Genomic DNA, 16,723 nt, shown 5'->3' on the forward strand with positions numbered 1-16,723 from the left:
CCTTACGGATCCATCAGATCCAATAACCTTTGCACTAGACGCCTTCAGCTCTAGGAGCAGGCTTAGGGACCTCGGTAACCGTACTCGTCGAACTCGACAGAGTTCGCCGTGCAACCTAACCCATGAATCAGCTCGCTGAGTTTCTTGCCGGATCTTCTCAGCGGGTCGCGATTCCGATCCGGTAGTAGATTCATTCGCGAAGCAGCTACTCTTGAGCTGTTAGGTCTCCTTCGGAGGCGCTCGGGTAGCTGTTAGCAAATCCCACCCCTCCTGGCTGAGCCTTTGCTCGCCCACCTGTCTTGGTGAAACTGGAAAGGCCTCCGGGCCATCAATAATCCTTCAATCATAAAAAAAAATCTCATTTCATTTCATTTCATTTCATTTCATTTAATCCCAGTTGATTAAATTCTCAAATTAATCATCTTCATTTCAATTCACTCCATAATATAATTTTTCACAAAAATATGCATATAAATTAAAATAACACATGACTTAAAGGTCTCAGTTACCAGGTCATAAAATCCCATTAAAAAAATAGACACTGAGGACTTTTTGGCGGGAACGCGAGGAGTGAAGTTGTGTGAGAAGTTTTATTTTGTCTATAGTATTTCTTCAGGTTTAAATGTGTAATAACGGTGGTTTATTAACTGTTTAGTATCTGTGAAAGTGCACAAATGTGGGAAAATTAAACAAATCCGCTGGACGTAACTTCTCCGGATCCTCCAAAAAGTCCACTGAAAAAAATCTCAGTAAATGACCACCATTTTACTGAGATTATATTTCAGCCCATATAATCTCAAAGTTATATATAATCTCAGTTGATCTCAAATTAATCACCTTCATTTTATTTTATTTCAGTCCATCTTATCTTTTTTTCATAAAAATAAGAATATAAATTTAAAATAAGATATGACTTAGTTACCAGGTCAAAAAATCTTTATAAAAAAAATAGACACTGAAGTAGGGATGGCGATTCTTTCCAAAAAAGATCGATTTTTAAATCGATTCGAATCGTAACCTGATAAATCGATTCATAAAAAAATCGAGGTCTCAAAAATCGATTTCTAAAAAATCGAATTTTTTCAAATTTGTATTTACAATGTAAATATAAATCCATTTTATGAAAAACAAAAATGATACATAATAAACAATCTCTGGGATCTCTTATCAGTAAAATCAGGAATTTATTAGTTCAGGGAATTCGATAATTACAATTATTTTTATTACCATATCAAAATATCAGATCAGATATAAAAGAAGACATTTATTTTCTAAACGTATTTGTTACATTAAAAAGTTAAGAGAGTAGATAACAATAGCTTATAGTTCCCAATGCTTCATATCTAAGCTTTTTAAAAACAACAATTTGTCAAGTCTAATCAAGGTCAAGGGATCCAAGCGGTTCCGCTCATCACTTGCGATGTTGCCGGCAATCGAAAAAAGGCGCTCACAGGGAACAGATGATCCTACGATACTCATATACATTACGGCTATTGAGTGAACATGGTGATAAATAGAGTTTTTTTGTTCTTGCCAATAAAGTGTAGGATCATACTTTAGGTGCACAACTGCCTGTGATAAATAGTGTTTAAACTCTTCGTTTAAGCCTTGACTTTCCAGTGCAAGTGTATTACATGTAGAGAGTTGCTTTTTGACAAGCAACTTATGAAAATCCCAAATTCCTTTTTCTAAATCAGTCCCTTCTATTGCGTCGCATTCTTCATTTTGTGGAAGGTGTTTTTTACTAAAGAGAAGCGACGAAAACTAAACATACCGCCATCTCGTGAGTTTTTAAGTAATTAAACATTTAACTGGCAATGCCGTAATATTGTGAGTACATTCAGCTAATTCTAAATAAATTTTTTTTTTACCAAAACAGAAAAAATCGAAAGTCGATTTTCAAGGGTAAAATATCGATTCACTGAATCGATTCAGTACGACATATCGATTTAAAAAATCGATTTATTTGGTCCGAGAAATCGATTCTTCGATTAATCGATTTGAGATCGCCATCCCTACACTGAAGTATGAAACCTACGTCTATGCTAATAGATCGATGAACTTATCATAGATTTTTCACTTCATAATTATCTATAGTCGGATTTTTAATTAGACGAAGCCAGCTGACAGTAGCTAATGTCACTTTGTGAAATAATGTTGCTATATTTAAAGTAATAGTGATGCGTTCAGTTCTCGTTCAATCACATAAATGAACAATGAGTGTGAAGAGTTAATCATTAATTTCAAACTATAAAAGAATATTATTTATATTTTACAATAAAATTGTATTAAAGTGATCCAATATAATAATATGTTACTAGTAGTATGTAACTACAATCAGTTTTTTTTATTTTCATCACCTATGTACCTATAATTGTTATATTTTATACATCTATAGTTTCAACTATATGATGCATTGGAAATAGGACAGTCTTACAAGCTTCCTCGCAATGTTTTTCTTAATGTTTAAAACACTCGGTATTCAGTACAGGTAGATACCATAGGAACATAATGTTTCGTCGAAAACTCGTTGGTATGTACAAAGCACGACTAAAATTCGAACCCCGTGCCCGATATCGGCAGTTCGGCACACTAACTATTCACTAGACAATCGAGGCAATTGCATTAATTCAGGAGTTTTTTCAATCGTTCACTTTGTCACAACACTATTTTTATTTCATCAAAAACTGACAACACAGTAAACGTCAGTTTACTTCGTCTAATAAAAAATCCGACTATAGGTCTTATGTGTATTAACTGTGAATTAGGTGCCGTTTAAATAAATGTCATTTATGCTAAATGCAATTGTTTAATGTAATCAATATATAATACCCAATACGTGTTGAATATCTGGTTGTAACATGAGTTGCATGTAAAAGTGATACTTAATGTCGGAGTGCGTAGTGCTTGTGCGGCAGGCTCGCCCCGAAGATCAGGATGCCCGGGTCACCCTAGTTCGGCTAGGCCTTGCTGAATACAATTTTCCAGCTTTCCTCTATTTTTTTTTGCAGGAAGTATGTACCAAACTTAATCTCTTATTAAAATAAACAGTTGTGATATCAAATTCTTGGTTGTAATTAAATCGATTTGTAGAGATTTGTGTGTAAGCTGTTATGTTTTTAAGCTATTGAAGCTTTAAAAAAAACTGCAATTTTATACAGATCATAAGTGATGTCAAAGTAGATGGTGTTGTGTGAAGGTTTGTGGTTCACTTAATAAAATTCAAATATGTGTGCAGGTGATGCTGCAATTTGTCTTGCTGTGCTGTGCGGTGCTGTTTATATTCTTCAGTACTCCATTGTGGATATGTGTGCTACCAGGTCCTGCACTTGCCATTGTGACATATATCGGCTGCACCTGTGTGCACATTGAACTTGGTCACAAACATAAGCGGGTTGGTTTTTCAGTTAAGAAAACAGTTAATTATTTATCAAGTTTTAGTACATAATATGTCAAATGGGTAAGTATATAAATTTGTACAAATTAAAAAAAGAAAGGTACAAAAAACTGTAAACCCATGGCAGTATGATTAATTACCCTTTATTAAACTAATGTAACAGGTAGTTAAAAGTTTCATAGCCATTTGTGGGAAGATTAAGATAGAATATAAGGTGAGAATATCATTGCCATGGACAAAAGATGGTGAAGTATTTCATGCACTATGTTTGAAGCATTAATGCTTAGTTATAACTAGCCACAATTCCAATTTTCTATTAAATATGGATTTGGACGAATGATGTAGATATCTACATATCTAAAATGAATTCACAATTAACCTTGAAATGTATGAAAACCCTAGCACATTAAAATATACATCTGTGAAAATGTGCTTATAACATAGAAAGATAGACTACACAATATAATTTTCATAAATTTCAAAGTATCTAATTAGCTTCCAAATTTGCATATCATCAAAGACGAATCAATAATATAATTTTATTACTTTTTTTCTCCTTGTCCGTATCGTACGTATATGGGATCAGAGCAGCACATCCTCTTTTCCTATTTAGACCTATCACACATCATCTCTGCAGTCTTCTCTTGAATATCCACTTTCACACAGTCCATCAAGTTTGTTTTAGAGAGATCTCTCCTCACATTACTGTCTATTTTAGGCTCTTTCTACATTATCATTATATTTAACAATAGTACCCACCCTCGCTTCGCTTCGGAAACATAAAATTTTATTATCGCTTATTATATATTGCTATTTATGCTATTTATTTATATATCTGAGTCCCGCGATGTTACCCGCGGTTATTGTCGTAATGTGGGTGAAGCCGCGGGGAGAAGCTAGTCTAAAAAAGTAGCCTAAGTTACTCCTTATATCATCAGCTACCTATCAGTGAAAGTCTCGTCAAAATCGATCCAGCCGTTCCAGAGATTAGCCGGAACAAACAGACAGACAAAAATTGTAAAAAAATTTATTTTGGTGTATGTACTGTATACGAGGGCGGCACTGAAAATTTCGGGAATTAACGAAGTGACACAACATTACTATTTAAAAATGTATTTATTGCTTTTCGAAGTATTCTCCGCGAAATTTGACACATTGTTCCATACGATGGAACCAATAATTGAAGCAACCATTCCATTCGGAAGTTGGGGTCTCCAAAATGGCCGTTTTGTAGGCGTCCACAGTTTCTTCAGGTGATGAAAATTTCTGTCCACGCAATTTATTCTTTATTTTAGGGAAAGTATAGAAATCATTAGGGCTTAGGTCAGGGCTGTACGGTGGATGGTCTAATAATTCTGTTTTCTTGCTCTAAAAACTCTTTTGTTCTGTGCGCGGTGTGAGAACTCACATTGTCGTGATGGAGGATGATGCGGCGGTTGCAGTTCTCTTTACGGAGTTCAGAAACGACCTGTGGCAAACAAATGCTAGCATACCATTCTGCATTAACCGTTCTTTGTCCCTCAAGAGGAATAGTCGTAACATGGCCGGTTTTGGAGACAAACGTGGCCACCATTTTTTTGCAACACTCCGTGAACGAACAATTTTTATTGGCTTTAACTCATTTTCGAACACCCAAACTCGTGACTGGTTTTTTGTTTCGGGTTCGTACGCGCATATCCAGGATTCGTCACCTGATACAATGTTGTATACAGCATTTGAGGATCCTGCGTGGAATCTTTCGAGAGTTCTGACGCACCAAGTAACGCGAGCCGCTTTTTGCTCTTCACAGAGCGAATGCGGTATCCATCGGGAAAATAACTTTTTTACACCTAATTGTTCATGCAAGATTATTTGTATTTGACTCATGCCAATGTCTAAAGTTGCCTGAATTTCGCGGTATGTCACATGTCGATCTTCCTCAATAAGCTTACGCACAGCATCAACGTTTTCTTGGGTGACTGCAGTTTTTGGACGACCTTGACGGGGATCATCACTGAGCTTGACACGTCCACGTTGAAACTCAGCAAACCAGCGATAAATTGTGGTTTTGGATGGGGCTTCATCACCAAATGCAGAAATCATCCGGTCAACACACTGTTTTTGTGTTAAACCACTTCGAAAGTCATAATAAATCATCGCTCTTGAATTTTCTCGAGTCAATTCCATTTTCTCAACGACTAAACAAGTTTGACAAAACCTCGTGACAAGACCGAGAATCTTTTTTAAAATAAATAAATGGTATTCGATTTTTAAAACCAAGGAGTTTTTAATTAAAAATATTTTAATATGACAGGAACAGTGGAAATATTCCATTCCCGATACTTTTAGTGCAGCCTAGTATATATTCATGTGCATGTAGCAAAAAGAGGCTATTTCAATATTACAGAAACTCCAATTTTATTTATATGTATAGATAACATGCCCTCCACAACAATCTTCCACTCTTTTGCTTTCTCTGTCACTGAAGCTACTTTCAGAGTTTCTCTTATATACTCATTTCTAATTTTATCCAGTCTTGTTACTCCACACATCGCCTATTTATCCATCCAGCATTTATTCGCCTCACTACTTCTTGGTCAATGTTGTTTTCGGTTTGCAAGACAGAGCCCTAAAGTTGGAGCAGATTGGTGGGGATACACCATCTATGGCAACTTGGGAAACTAGAGGAACATCTAAAGTCACATCTGCTCCATTTTGGCCAGGTTGACCTTCAGTCCCACATTCTCCAGCCTCTTCTGGCATTTTACCAGTCTACTCTGTATATCGGCGAGCGGCATACATCGGGATGCTTCATCCTGTAGGTCAAATGTCAATCCATCAATTACTAGGAGAAGAATAAAATCAAACACTTCCACACCTGACCTGATATCTCATCAGGCCCAATAGCTTTCCCATTCTTGACATTTAGCACAGGCATTCTTACTTCCTCAAGTTACTTTGGAAATTAAGCTAATATGAACTAGGTCACTTGGCAGCTCTCCAATCTTTCTCTTTGGTCATTAATCATTTAAAATAATAATTATTTTATATCATCATCATTTATTAAAACCTTTGCTACTTCACTCTTTACTCTCGGCTTCATAATGTAGTGTAGAACTTTTTGTCTCAGGCCACTCCTGGGACTGGTACAATGTACCTTGTGCAGGGGCCTTGGACTCTGAGCCGCACAGATCTCAGCTTAGATTTGGATTGACCCGTATCTTCCCCCGTGGGCGTCATAAAAGGTGTCTAAATGAAAACTTCTATGGCTAGATTCTTAGGCCAACGTTAGCATTCCCAAGGAGGGCTTACGTCAGGCTGGCGGCGACCGGTCCTAAAACTCATGGCTAAATCCCTCTGATACATTAACACCATAATGAGGTTCGAAAACAGTTTAGCAAGTGGTGTGACAGTGAAGGTTTGTTTGGAACACAGAAGGTGCGCGACGAGTGGGTCGGGTTCGTGGCGGAGCTCCGCGGGCCGCTGGTGCACGAGCCGCACGGGGTCATGCCGTACGTCGTCAGCGAGCTGGACGCGGACTTCGCGCCCGTCACCCCCACGCGCATCCTCGGCACCGTGAGCCTGTCCGCGCTGTGGGGGCCGGCGGACGGGCTGTGGCTGCACGACCTCACCGTGCACCCGCAGTGGCGCGGGCGCGGGCTGGGCGGGGCGCTGCTGCAGGCCAGCTGGCAGTGGGCGCTGCGCGGCTCGGGGCTGGCGGAGGGCGCCATGGTGGAGGCGCTGGTGAGCCGGCTGCAGGGCTCGGCGGCCGCGCTGCTGCACGAGCAGGGCTGGCAGACGCGCGGCTCGTACCGGCGGCCGGCGGGCGCGGGCACGGCGCTGCCGGTGCTGCGACTGTCGCGCATCCTGGAGGCCACCTGAACTCTCATCTCGACTTGTATCCGTTACTCACTATATTTTACATAATGTATACCAAAAAATGTTACGTATTTCATTTGAAATGTTATATAATGTGTATACTATGTAAGTAGGCTATTAAGTGTTTTAGAGCTCAGTTAATCTAGCCTACGCGCCGCAATCCTGCCAGCCCGGGAGGCGGCAGTGACCTACAGTAATTAAACAAAATAGAAGCACCTAATTGAACATTTCCAATGTTTACTGAGGCTGACAGTCTACACTCAATATAGCACAACAACAACAATGACAAACGTACGATTAAAGATAAAACAAAAGAACTCTTAAAGGTCAGTGTGTTCTGCACACACAACTTTACAAGTTGGATGGCGCTAATCGCGTTGTGCTGTGTATGATCTAATAACCACCACAAAAAAGAAATAAAATGAATTTGATTGCATTGGTTGTCATATTGAGATGTTTAAATGATTTTGCAAACATGGTGATGTTACGACAGCCGATTATTTAACAATTTCTTCACTGAAATTCGCAATAACTTTGTTCTTCCATCTACGAATTGTTTGTTTATGAATTTTTGGTGATTAGGATTACATTAACTTTCATGAGGTAAAGTAGCGAACCAAAAACTGTAATATTGTAGACATTAAAATGTGAAACAAAACAAATTGGAGTTTTTTTTTTAATCTTTATTGTACACATAACAATATCAGTACAGGAACAATGCAGAACGGTCTGTACCGAAGGCAAGCTCATTCATGAGTACTTTGTAAAATCCGATAAATTCATAATAAACTAATTACTTGGAGACAGTTGATTCTTTGCCGCTGCTTAAGAACAGTTGAAGCATGGAGAGGTCGACCATCAACTGAAACACAAAACGTGAGGAGTGAGGGGTGAGGGGGGGTGGGGGGCTTGCGTCGTGCAATGCCCGCTGAGTTTGTCGCCAGAACTTCTCAGTGGATCGCGTTTCCGATCCGGTGGTAGACTCAGCGAAGCACTGTTCTCGCTAGGGCCAGCGATAGCAACACCCCCGGTTTGAGCCCCGAGAGCACACCTACACGCTAGGGTAACGCTGATATAGCTTCTCAAGGCTATCAGCATGGGTAGGTATAAAAAAATCGTGCACTCGAGACTAGATATTTGCCTGAGTGGACACGCTGCTTGCTATTCCGCTCCTTTATTCGTATATACCGATAAACACTCAACATCATAGCTAAAAGAAAAAGCAGGCGATAAACGTCGGACGAACCAAAAAGAATTAATTGCAGGTTCCGGTGCTCTTGTCCGAGGACAAATCTCGATTTAAGTATTGGATATTTATGAATTTATTCAAGTGTAAGTGGTATACTGGGTATATGAAGCCGAAAACTAAATGCTCCGTAAGAAAAATCGATTCGACCAAAAAACTATCCAAGTAAATAGTTCCGGAATAAAGAGTACTTGAACATAACGAAAAACTGTTTCTGCCCACCCTTGAATTGTTTTACGCAGGTAGTATGGATCGTACTAACCGTGGTAAGGTTCGTATTGAAAAATAAGGCTGGCCACATATAAAAAAATGCGTTTTGTGTTTTTTTATTGGTCAGATGGGAGGGCGAGCTCTTTGCCCACAGTTGGGATTAATTGGGCATCAGTTCCCAGAGTAAAAATTAGCTACTACCCTCTGATATCGCTTTCCTTAAGCACTTTTTGCTATGTGACGAACAATCTGTATCTTTAAAGTTGTAATTGCGTAAGAGCTTGAATAATTCTTATCTTACGAATGTTTATGTCTATAAAACAATTCTACGCACGGAATAGTAAAAAATATCGTAAAAACCCAAAAACTTCGGGTTCTGAAGTGTGAAACTATACGAAAACGCAGCATACGCAATAGTGCAGCAGCCTTCATCCAGCGTTTTCTCCGAACGCACAAAGGTGCATGTGACGTCAGCTGATTACACTGACGCTGACACACACACATAGTTCGCACTGATTCTTCTTACAAAGATATGATAGGAGACAAGATTACAACGGGGACTTGGACCTCAGGTCTCAAAGTAGGTGGTGACATTCAGACTATAACATCTAGGAGTTCCGGTACGATAACCCTTGTCAGCTAATGTACAGGAGTAAAATAATATCGCCAAGTCTCTAGCGTTTGAGGACTTCGCCAGTGCCCGCAGTCCGCTTAGACGGTGTTGGTATATCAAGCAGTTTCTGTTGTCTTTGCAATAAAGGTGAAATTTAGTAACATTTGCTGTTATCTATGGTTCAATTTTTGGTCGTACTTATTGTTTGAAATATGTTTAACGAATTTCCTATTGTCTGCTTCGTTGACGCGTTTAACTGAATGAAAGGCCTAAGTGTATTAATTCAAGGCTGTCACCGGACAGCAGATCCAAATAATAAACAGGTAGTTACTGTATCAAACTACTAATTACGACTAAGACTTTGTTTTTATCGTGATCTACATTTTTGATACGTACTTCGGCTTAACATACCCTTTGTTCGACACCCTGTATATGCTTTGCCCAATATATTGTATTGATTAAATTGTATTAAGCACAATTTTCCATACAAATAAATCAAGCAAATACAAGACGCGATTATGAAATCAACAAAGAAAAATTTGAATTTGACCAGTCTCGAAGAAATATTGGCGCCGTTTTATTCCTAAATATAGCGCAAAGCGCATCGGAGGTCACCTTGAGTCTAGTGCGCGAGTGTGCGTGCGGGCGGGCGTGCGCGTGTGCGTGCAGCGCGGCGCGGAGGGGGGCGCGCGCGGGGTCGGGGAGGGCGGGCACGAGGCGCGTGAGGCCGCGCACGCACAGCTCCCCGCCCCGCACCGCGGCGCGCCGCAGGGCTGCGCTGAGCGCGGGCCGGGTCGCGCCGCTCGCCGCGTCCGACACGTCTATCAGCGTCTCCGGCTCCCAACCGGCCGAACACACGACATGTCCTAACCGTTCAATCTGAAAGCAAACAACTCCGAGTTTGGTTCATTTCTTAAATACTTCATGACCAGTCATTTGACTCTTGTTGTCATTTGTTGTGAACACAACAAAAAAAATGGGCTAAGAAAGTATAATGCATAATAACCATAATTTCAGGTACATATTATGATTAATCTAGTCTTGATGAAATTAAGTTGAAATGAATTATAGAAGTTTTGAAGAACCAGTTTTAGTCAATACTGCTGGATTTGGGCGAGAAGACAATCCAGAATAATTGGATACGACCACATTGCAAATCGATTTCACGAAAATATATGTTATACAAAAATGTAATGTGGTTAAATTCAAGTCGTATCTAAGAACTTACTGTGTGAACATTCGTTAGCGTTAGAGGGAGGGATCCTCGTAGGTACCTGCTGGTCCGTAGCGCAGTTGTCCAGGAGACAGCAGAGCGCCCGGGCGGCGTGGCGGCGCAGGGCCCGCGTGTCGGCGGCCACGCTCTGCACGCACAGCCACGCGCCCACACACACCACCTCCTCCTCACTCCAGCTGCTCTCCTCTGAGTGCAACATGGAACAGACACTAGACACCACCTGAACAATCCAGATATTAATGACTCGATAGAAAAGAATCAAGGAATCCCTTTATTGAATAATACTGTTGACTTTAAGTACAATGTACTTATTAACCTTAGAAATGTGTACTGTTCGTAAATTAATATTAACACAATAATTAAATAAATGTTAAGGATTAAAGTTCCAAACCACAATATTTATATCTTATTGAATATTTTGTTATCTATAAACTTAAAACCATAATACATAAACAATTATTTAAATGAAAGTGTTAAAACTACACTTTTAACCCAAAAATTCATTACAAGAAAAAACAATTTTGCTTATAAAAAAAAACTATTAGATTTGAAGTTAGTGATTAAGCAAAATTGTTCGCTCGCTGTTTTTTCTTTTATTAAATTTTTGGGTTAAAAGTGTAGTTTTAACATGTTTGATCCGGCTCGAAGGACCAAACATGTTCAAACTACACTTTTACTAACTACTAACTTTAGATTTTTTTTAATTTTTATCCAACCTCCTTTCTCCTTTTACAATTATTACTAAAAACGAGTTGTTAAGTCCATATTAATAGTTGAATTAATGTAACCAGATTTGAAGATTTTTACATTAAACAGAATGCTGTAGCTATGTAAACGAAAGAGGATAGTATACCGTTGGAGCTAGGTCTGGCAAGTGTTTAGAGCACTACTACCACTGCGGCTACGACGAGGACAAGGCGGGGACACGCTGGCTGGGCAACACCCTGTCCTCGTCGACAGAGTTCTAAGTCTCAGTTTTGTAATGCAACGGCTAACTCACCCTTCAAACCAAAAGGTATTACGTATATACGTATACGTAGCTTTATTCCTTCATCGTGGAAGTCGTTATGCAAATTTTTTAAGTACGTACTTTACTACAAAAATGTGTACCATTTTTTCGTCGAGGTCGAGCCTCATGCGAATTGTCCCCGTCTAGGGGCGCGCGAGGTATGTGGGATTTGGCGGTCTGTAGATGCCTGGAGCAGTCAGCGGACCCAAGGGTGTTTTTAGGGCTCTACCTACCAAACGACTGCCCTCTTACTCGAAGGCCGATCTGCGCCCGGAGTCAGAACCCGGTCAGAATAGAGGGGTTCCCGAGATCAACACTACAACCACACTAGCAGCGCCACCCTTAAGGCACCTGCCCGACGGGTCGTCGAGGCGATGTTCGATACACTACGTTAGCCGTCTCAGTAAAGCAACCCGTAAGGCCGCCACGGGCGGCGCCGCTGGTATCCTGGGATACCCCGCCGCAACCGGTTACTCTTCAACAGCAGTTCCATAGAGCTGCCTCCTTTTCTTCAAGCCAAGTATCCGTTTAAGGATCCCACGCCGTAGAAAAGGGCTAGCAAGTGTTATCACGGAGAGATTATTAAGTGACCATAATGATTGTTTTAGGGAAATCGAAATCTACATCGACTTCGTCAGACAAGATTTTCGATATTTCGAACTGTCCAATAACATCCAATATTTCAGACAACAAGTTTATTTTAAACTAGCGGCCCGCTCCGGCTCCGCTCGGGTCTTTAACAAAAATTTCAACGATATTTGACGTTGTTTTTTTTATTTTTATAAAAGAACATATATGATAGGCATAGCTATAATAATTAGACATATGCTGTTGGGACACTTTTTGTAAATAATAATGTGTTCTATAAAGTCGTAGTACATTATTTTATTCTATCATCAATAGTTTTCGCAGGGCACGCGATGTAAAGAATACCATAGGTATTTTTTTACACCTTGGGTTACATTATTGGAGTTTTAGTAAGGATTCCTATTTTTTTTTTCAAAAAAGATGATAGCCTATGTCACTTGGGAATAGTGTAGCTTCCAAACAGTGAAAGAACTTTTCAAATCGGTTCAGTAGTTTCAGAGCCTATTCAATACAAACAAACAAACAAATCTTTCCTATTTATAATATTAGTATAGAAGTATACTGAAATAGTTTTTGGAGTTTACTCCTTTAGAATCGATTTACATATATAGGCCCGGGGTATGAAAATTATGGGGACCAAAATCGTACTAGCATGTCACACGAAATGCGTTATGCGCCTGATTGGCTCCTGATTGCGTGATGCGTGCGCGCGCCAATCAAAATCGTACTAGCATGTCACACGAAATGCGTTATGCGCCTGATTGGCTCCTGATTGCGTGATGCGTGCGCGCGCCAATCAGGAGCCAACGCGCGGCCGCGTTATCGCAGGTGACGCCGGGCTGCTGCGCCGGCAGTCCGCCACAAAGCCTCGTACTGATCGCGCGTTTCTCTCATTATTGTATTTTCATATATTGGAGTTTACTCCTTTAGAATCGATTTACATATATAGGCCCGGGGTATGAAAATTATGGGGACCAAAATCGTACTAGCATGTCACACGAAATGCGTTATGCGCCTGATTGGCTCCTGATTGCGTGATGCGTGCGCGCGCCAATCAGGAGCCAACGCGCGGCCGCGTTATCGCAGGTGACGCCGGGCTGCTGCGCCGGCAGTCCGCCACAAAGCCTCGTACTGATCGCGCGTTTCTCTCATTATTGTATTTTCATATATTTGTTAGTCGTTTGTTTTGTGTCTCGTTAATTTGTTAATAATCTGTAGTGTATCGTGTTGTCGTAATATAGAACTATTTCTCGTATTGTTTCGTTTAATTTTTTATATCCAGTAAACTCCAGTCGTGCGTCGGAGCGGACACACACACTTTTTTATTTGTTAGTCGTTTGTTTTGTGTCTCGTTAGTTTGTTAATAATCTGTAGTGTATCGTGTTGTCGTAATATAGAACTATTTCTCGTATTGTTTCGTTTAATTTTTTATATCCAGTAAACTCCAGTCGTGCGTCGGAGCGGACACACACACTTTTTATTGTTTTTAAAATATTTCCCCGACAATTAAAATGGTAGATAGGATAGGTCTGGATAGTTAATTATATTTGAGTCGTCTATTATCAAAGGTGGCAATCTGTGCATTTGGACAAAAAAAATTTATTGATATGTCAATTCAGATTGATTTGAATATAATCGTCTCCTTCAAAGAATACGGGTCAAAACCTGCATTAAATAAAGGTTAATAGTTAACCTGTTATTTATCTAAGATGTCGTTCCGAAGAGTTTTGTGACTGCCAATGAAATACAAAGTCAATAATTCGTTTTTCTGATTTACCAATCATTGTCCAAAAGTCAGATTGCCGGCTTTGATAATAGTCGACTCATTTTTGCTTTTTTTTTTTTTTTTTTCCTACCTAAGCTGTTTTTTTTTTTATTGCTTAGATGGGTGGACGAGCTCACAGCCCACCTGGTGTTAAGTGGTTACTGGAGCCCATAGACATCCACAACGTAAATGCGCCACCCACCTTGCGATACAAGTTCTAAGGTCTCAAGTATAGTTACAACGGCTGCCCCACCCTTCAAACCGAAACGCATTACTGCTTCACGGCAGAAATAGGCAGGGTGGTGGTACCCACCTGCGCGGACTCACAAGAGGTCCTACCACCAGTAATTACGCAAATTATAATTTTGCGGGTTTCATTTTTATTACACAATGTTATTCCTTCACCGTGGAAGCAAATTGCGTGGTGGAAAGCGTGGTGAGCAAATTGATTTTAGAAATCTGCAATTTATAAGGGCACTGCATTATTTTCTCTTCATCTTATTACTCTTTTTACAGAAGAGTTTCCCTTAGTCTATTTAATACATCTTATGAAAATAAGTAGCATTTACCTGTTTTGTGACCCTAATTTTACCAACATCATCGAGATGCTCAGTAGATTCCAAAAAGGTCTTTATGAAGTCATGATGAGGCAAATGTGAGCTCAGTGTATGGAGTAAAGCATGGACAGAATTAATTCGCTGATCCCCTTTGTTGGTGCTGGGATGCTGAGAAGTAGGAGATTCCAATTCTGGTAGTGTGTGTAGAGCTTGGAGTTCTCTATCCAGCTCTTGGAGGTGAGCTCTCTCCTCTACAAGCTCCAACACAGATGGCATCACAAAATCTCCACTGTCTGGCTGACACTTAAAAATGAAGTTTTTGTTTTTTATTTAGATACTGAGTAGCAGCTGATAGTTTTTTTAATATAATGGTAGGCAGCAGCTTGGCTCTGCTCCTAGTATTGCTAACATCCATGAGCAGCAGTAACCACTATGTGTCATATGCTCATATGCCTACAAGGGTAAAAAAAAACTAGGCTAGATAGTAGAATATGCCATAAGAAAATAGAGTAACAATTTAAGTTTTCACAATCATTTACATCTTTCATGTGAAATATATTTAAATAAATGGATACACGTACAAACGTGTCTCAGGTAGCCATACTATTGGAGTAAATTCTGGGTTTCGGCCATTAAATGTAAAATATTTATTTTGTCCACATTTACTTTCTTTACATTAGCTGATATACTTTTTTGTGAAGATAGGCCCTTAATTAAAATGTCTAAGGTTAAGTTAAAGGCCCATCACTACTTACACTTTCAGTTATTTGCAGTGAATCTTGTGGCTTGTGTGAAGTTTCTTGTTTGCCACTTACTGAATCCATAGTACTAATTTTGTTTGGAAAAGAGAAGGAATGGAATGTTCGATGAAAATCGCAGGATAATTGAATGATTGCAGTGAAGCAAAAACTTTGTACCGGTTTTTACGAAAATTGCGCGGACGGAGGAGTATTCAATTTCCCACACTTATAGAGAAGGGCAGAATGCTAATTTCCGATTTTTTTTTATTTTGCATAAAAAATATATTTTAAGTAGATAAGTAACTCAACAAAAAAATACATTGTACACACTACCTACATGCTACCTACCACAGGTATTTGACACAGCACATATGTTTGAATGTTTGTTTATTGTCAAACTTTTCTTATTGATAGTCTGTGGTCAAATTGAGAAAAAATTTATGTTAATATTGTTTGTCATTAATATTTTTTTAAGGGATTTTATGACCTGTGGGTGTACTACCCATGACCACTAGTATGGAAAAATATGCGAAGTGTTAGCTGTCAGAAGAATAAAATTCAACAAGTACCAATCTTTTTTATAGGCTGGTAATAATTAAAAGTTTACTTTTAATCATAGTTATAACACAACAAATATTAATATATTATTTAGAAAAGACTATTTGACTTATGAAAGACTAGTCATGCTCAGCGGTTTCATCGGCGTTAAATTGTAAATTCAGCTACTAATGAAGCACATTGCAGTTTAGCTTAGGTGAAAATTGCATTAATTTGGAAAAATAAAACAGTCACTGAATGTAGTTTCTCAGGTTTTTTCAAAGCCCACTAAGGTCTCTGTGAATAAGCACCATGTAGCAAACCGACCGGTACGTCACTCTCGCGGCCGTATGCCCGCTCGCTATACATAGTTAGCATCTATGTCAATCTTTTCAACAGTGTATAATCTATGTTCCGGGCGCTTCCGTTTTGAGTGTGAATAGCGTGCGCCCGCGTCTAAATGTAATTATTGTTTAAAATTGAAAATTGTTTGTGATAAAGGAAGATTAAAATTCGAAATTCGATATTGGTGACTAACCCATAGTTTTAAATACCCCTTGTAGCAAACCGACCGGTACGTCACTCTCGCGGCCGTATGCCCGCTCGCTATACATAGTTAGCATCTATGTCAATCTTTTCAACAGTGTATAATCTATGTTCCGGGCGCTTCCGTTTTGAGTGTGAATAGCGTGCGCCCGCGTCTAAATGTAATTATTGTTTAAAATTGAAAATTGTTTGTGATAAAGGAAGATTAAAATTCGAAATTCGATATTGGTGACTAACCCATAGTTTTAAATACCCCTGAGATCTACCCCTCACTATAACCATTTAAGACTTTATTTCATCCTTTTTTATCTGGTTTCTTTTCATATTATCTGTTGTTAAAGTCGTTAATGTAGTTAAATAAATTAATTTTATCTTATTTTATCCATACTATTTCTTCATTTAAGAGAAATATAAAAGGTTAGA

General features: G+C 39.2%; 2 protein-coding genes across 6 annotated transcripts; one reads left to right on the plus strand and one right to left on the minus strand.

The window, feature by feature from the left end:
- The first annotated feature begins 2,672 nt into the window (after nt 1-2,672).
- On the plus strand, nt 2,673-7,917 carry LOC101744677 (uncharacterized). 2 transcript variants are annotated; one of them, XM_004932947.5, is made up of 3 exons: nt 2,673-3,014; nt 3,239-3,394; nt 6,812-7,917. In XM_004932947.5, exons 1-3 carry the CDS (start codon nt 2,889-2,891, stop codon nt 7,256-7,258), a joined length of 729 nt encoding a protein of 242 aa, XP_004933004.1. In that variant the 5' UTR covers nt 2,673-2,888; the 3' UTR covers nt 7,259-7,917. The 2 variants fall into 2 exon arrangements, with proteins under 2 accessions (XP_004933004.1, XP_037876487.1); XM_038020559.2 differs by lacking the exon at nt 3,239-3,394 and having other exon boundaries at nt 2,678-3,014.
- LOC101743520 (uncharacterized) lies at nt 7,712-16,369 on the minus strand. 4 transcript variants are annotated; one of them, XM_062676259.1, is made up of 5 exons: nt 16,293-16,369; nt 14,490-14,780; nt 10,599-10,778; nt 9,940-10,203; nt 7,712-8,117 (listed from the first exon to the last, which is right to left on the minus strand). In XM_062676259.1, the coding sequence occupies exons 2-5, from the start codon at nt 14,751-14,753 to the stop codon at nt 8,049-8,051; spliced, it is 777 nt and encodes a 258-aa protein (XP_062532243.1). In that variant the 5' UTR covers nt 14,754-14,780; nt 16,293-16,369; the 3' UTR covers nt 7,712-8,048. The 4 variants fall into 4 exon arrangements, with proteins under 4 accessions (XP_062532243.1, XP_062532242.1, XP_062532241.1 ...); XM_062676258.1 differs by lacking the exon at nt 16,293-16,369 and adding an exon at nt 15,555-15,708; XM_062676257.1 differs by lacking the exon at nt 16,293-16,369 and adding an exon at nt 15,551-15,708.
- Nucleotides 16,370-16,723: the final 354 nt, after the last annotated feature.

This window comes from Bombyx mori, chromosome 26 (assembly GCF_030269925.1).
Source record: "Bombyx mori chromosome 26, ASM3026992v2".
Classification (NCBI taxonomy): Eukaryota; Metazoa; Arthropoda; class Insecta; order Lepidoptera; family Bombycidae; genus Bombyx; species Bombyx mori.

What these genes read in the sequence shown, in the direction of transcription:
- LOC101744677 (XM_004932947.5), top strand. Translation starts at nt 2,889, where the DNA reads ATGTCGGAGTGCGTAGTGCTTGTGCGGCAGGCTCGCCCCGAAGATCAG. An exon ending in TCTATTTTTTTTTGCAGGAA is followed by an intron (nt 3,015 to 3,238) that starts GTATGTACCAAA and finishes ATATGTGTGCAG; the next exon opens with GTGATGCTGCAATTTGTCTT. An exon ending in TTGGTCACAAACATAAGCGG is followed by an intron (nt 3,395 to 6,811) that starts GTTGGTTTTTCA and finishes TTTGGAACACAG; the next exon opens with AAGGTGCGCGACGAGTGGGT.
- LOC101743520 (XM_038020556.2), bottom strand. Translation starts at nt 15,301, where the DNA reads ATGGATTCAGTAAGTGGCAAACAAGAAACTTCACACAAGCCACAAGAT. An exon ending in AAATTAGGGTCACAAAACAG is followed by an intron (nt 10,779 to 14,489) that starts GTAAATGCTACT and finishes TGGATTGTTCAG; the next exon opens with GTGGTGTCTAGTGTCTGTTC. An exon ending in ACTCGCGCACTAGACTCAAG is followed by an intron (nt 8,118 to 9,939) that starts GTGACCTCCGAT and finishes TTTGTGTTTCAG; the next exon opens with TTGATGGTCGACCTCTCCAT.